Here is a 3,123-nt window from a genome sequence, read left to right as displayed (position 1 = left end):
TGACGCATTCTGAGGTGAGGCAGAGCTCAGCTGTGCCTCACCTCACCCCACAGTAACGGGCCGGCCACACTACAAGCGTAAAATTCGCTTCCAACGCCCCAAGATTTACGCTTGTGGCGTTTCTTCGAGCCCCGCGACCAACAACCAATCAGAATCTCCATGTGAATCTCCCGCCCCGGACATACAAAGTGAAAAACCCCGGTTCTTCTCCACTATTGCTAAAATGGATGCCGGTGTTGTAGCAAGGGTAAGCAGGGTAACTCGTGTGTGTGCAAGGTTGCATTTAGTGTATACATTGTCTCGCATGAGGCCGTGTAGTGTGCGTCGATTCTGGTACACCCGATACTCCGAAAGCGTCTACAAAGGGGGGAATACCACCTTCTCGTCCAGGAGCTCCGTCTCGATGACCGCCTTTTTCAGAGGTACTTCAGGATGAGCAAGGAGGTGTTCGACGAGTTGCTCGGAAAGGTGGGCCCACTGATTACAAAGGTGGACACCCATCTGCGTATGTCAATCGGCCCCGCCGAGCGACTCGCCATCTGCCTACGGTACGTTTTGTGTATTTCTACTTCTTTAATCTGACTCTGTATAGAAGGAGAGAGAATGCACGAATGATGACTGAAGTCTGTGATTTAGTTCAGATGGGTAACATTAATTAAGATATCTAGGTCTACACAGTATTGCTCCCCTGTGTACATGGCATGTGTGTCTGTGTCTGTGATCAATGTGTGTGTGGGGATCTGTGTGTCTGTCTGTGTTCAATGTGTGTGTCTGTGTTCAGTGTGTCTGTGTTCAATGTGTGTGTCTGTTCAATGTGTGTGTCTGTGTTCAATGTGTGTGTCTGTGTTCAATGTGTGTGTCTGTTCAATGTGTGTGTGTGTCTGTGTTCAATGTGTGTGTCTGTGTTCAATGTGTGTGTCTGTTCAATGTGTGTGTCTGTGTTCAATGTGTGGAGGGGGGGATCTGTGGTCTGTGTGTGTGTGGGGTCTGAATAAATATATTTTGTAATCATGTATATATCTTTTTTTCTCAGGTACCTGGCAACTGGTGACTCGTACGCGACGATAGCCTTCAGCTATCGGGTCGGGCGTTCTACAGTGGCAGTCATTGTCAAGGAGGTTGCGGGGGCCATCTGGACCGCCCTGGTCGAGGAGTGCATGCCGGTACCACAGGTGGAGGATTGGAGAGTCATCGCTGCTGGGTTCCAGGAGCGCTGGGAGTTTCCCAACTGTGTTGGTGCCATAGATGGGAAGCACGTCGTTATCCAGGCTCCAGCAAATGCAGGTTCCCTCTACTTTAATTATAAGTCCACCCACTCCTTGGTACTGCTGGCTGTGGTGGATGCTGAGTACCTGTTCAGGGTAGTGGATGTTGGAGGCTTTGGGAGGAGCAGCGACAGTGGGAGCCTGCGGAATTCTGCATTTGGAGGGAGCCTCCGAGACGGCAGTCTGCAGCTACCACCTGACACCGTCATCGCAGGATCAGAGCGGCGGGGCCCTCTCCCCCATGTCTTCGTTGGAGATGAGGCATTTCCGCTGCTGGACAACCTTCTGCGTCCATTACCTGGACGTCACCTCACCCGTGAAAGGAGGTTATTTAACTACCGCCTCAGCCGTGCCAGGTTGGTGGTTGAATGTGCGTTTGGCATCCTCTCAACCCAGTGGAGAATGCTCAGGCGTGTCATCACCACCAGCCCCGAGGTGACGGAGTTTTGTGTGAAGGCTGCCTGTGTGTTGCATAACTTCCTCCGCAGGAAGACCATTGATATGCCATCACGCACACCTATCGCAAGGTCCACGGATGAAGTTACTCCAACCCTGTGTGATGCACCGAGGATGGGCTCCAACAATGCCACACGGCGATCCATCCAACAGCGGGAGACCTTCTGCTCCTACTTCAACGAGGAGGGGGCAGTGCGATGGCAGGCAAATGTGGTATAGGCCCATATTTGTCTCCAAACCAAAAAGCTCTTTTAAGAGCTACCCATTTTCTTTAAAAAGCAAATATTCCAAATGAGCCATTTTAAAATCAACCATTCCTAATAAACATGTTTCTTGAATTGATATCATGATATAACTAACAACCTTTTTCCTTCAGCCCTGTTTTTAGTGATAAACCACTCATAATTTTCATCAGGGTTTCACCTGAATAATTACAGAAGACAGCACATTATATATCGACATACAAGAAGCTCCTGGTATGTTGTAACTGACAAACCACATGAACAAGTCAAGACACAGTATAGCCATAACATACTTTTAAATAACTTTTATTTATGTGATGTGATGAGTGATGAGTGTAAAAAGATGTAATGTGGATCAGTATCAGTATCAGTATCTAATTAATTATTAATGTCCATTTCTGTGGCCTCCAGGAACGCCTCTTGTAGCTTCATTTTCAGTCTCATGCTGCTCGTCCTGCTCAGCTTTTGCATTGCAGGCCAGAGACTCCTTAAAAAAAAGGAGGTCCTCGTCTTCCACCTCCACCACTGGTGGTGGTGGTGGCATGGCCAGCATCGGGCCTACGGCCGACAGCAGGTTCTCCTCAAAAGGGGACATCTCCCTTCCCCTGCTCTTCTTCCCCCGGAATGCTGGCACACTGGCCGGCACACCGTCTGGCACACTGGCCGGCACACTGGCCGGCTGACTGGCCGGCTGACTGCTACCTGGCTCTGGCTGGCTTTCCAGACTGTCATCCAGGCTGTCACCCATAGAGTCTTCCTCTTCTTCTGCTCCGGTGGGTGGAGGCAGGGGTTGCCGGGGGAAATTGCTGGACGTCTCACGGTCCAGCATGAAGGGCTTTAAAAAGCTCATTACTGCCGCGAGACGGCAGGGCTTAGAAGCCCCTGCCCCGCTACTTTTCCCTTCCTTCTCCAGGATCCTCTCCCTGCGGGACTTCCAACGCTTTTTGCACACTTCGTCTAATAAAATGAAAATGAAAGAATACAGTTAATTTCTTGAATTTCAGAAAATGATTGCTCCATTAATGAAAACCAAATCCCTTTCAATTGCATACAAGGTTTTACATGTCACACTTTATCAGAATCAAAAACAGGTTTATTGCCAGGTAGCTTTGCACATACTAGGAATTTGACTTGATGTCATGGTGCATATATACAAAACA

General features: G+C 49.1%; 1 protein-coding gene across 1 annotated transcript; it reads left to right on the top strand.

Moving 5' to 3' along the window:
* Positions 1 to 319: 319 nt before the first annotated feature.
* LOC117538597 (protein ANTAGONIST OF LIKE HETEROCHROMATIN PROTEIN 1-like) lies at positions 320 to 2,046 on the top strand. Its single transcript, XM_034204452.1, has 2 exons — positions 320 to 548; positions 1,034 to 2,046. Exons 1-2 carry the CDS (start codon positions 433 to 435, stop codon positions 1,938 to 1,940), a joined length of 1,023 nt encoding a protein of 340 aa, XP_034060343.1. The 5' UTR covers positions 320 to 432; the 3' UTR covers positions 1,941 to 2,046.
* Positions 2,047 to 3,123: the final 1,077 nt, after the last annotated feature.

Source organism: Gymnodraco acuticeps, unplaced genomic scaffold (assembly GCF_902827175.1).
Source record: "Gymnodraco acuticeps unplaced genomic scaffold, fGymAcu1.1, whole genome shotgun sequence".
Classification (NCBI taxonomy): domain Eukaryota; kingdom Metazoa; phylum Chordata; class Actinopteri; order Perciformes; family Bathydraconidae; genus Gymnodraco; species Gymnodraco acuticeps.
This window is presented reverse-complemented; position numbering and strand designations above follow the sequence as displayed.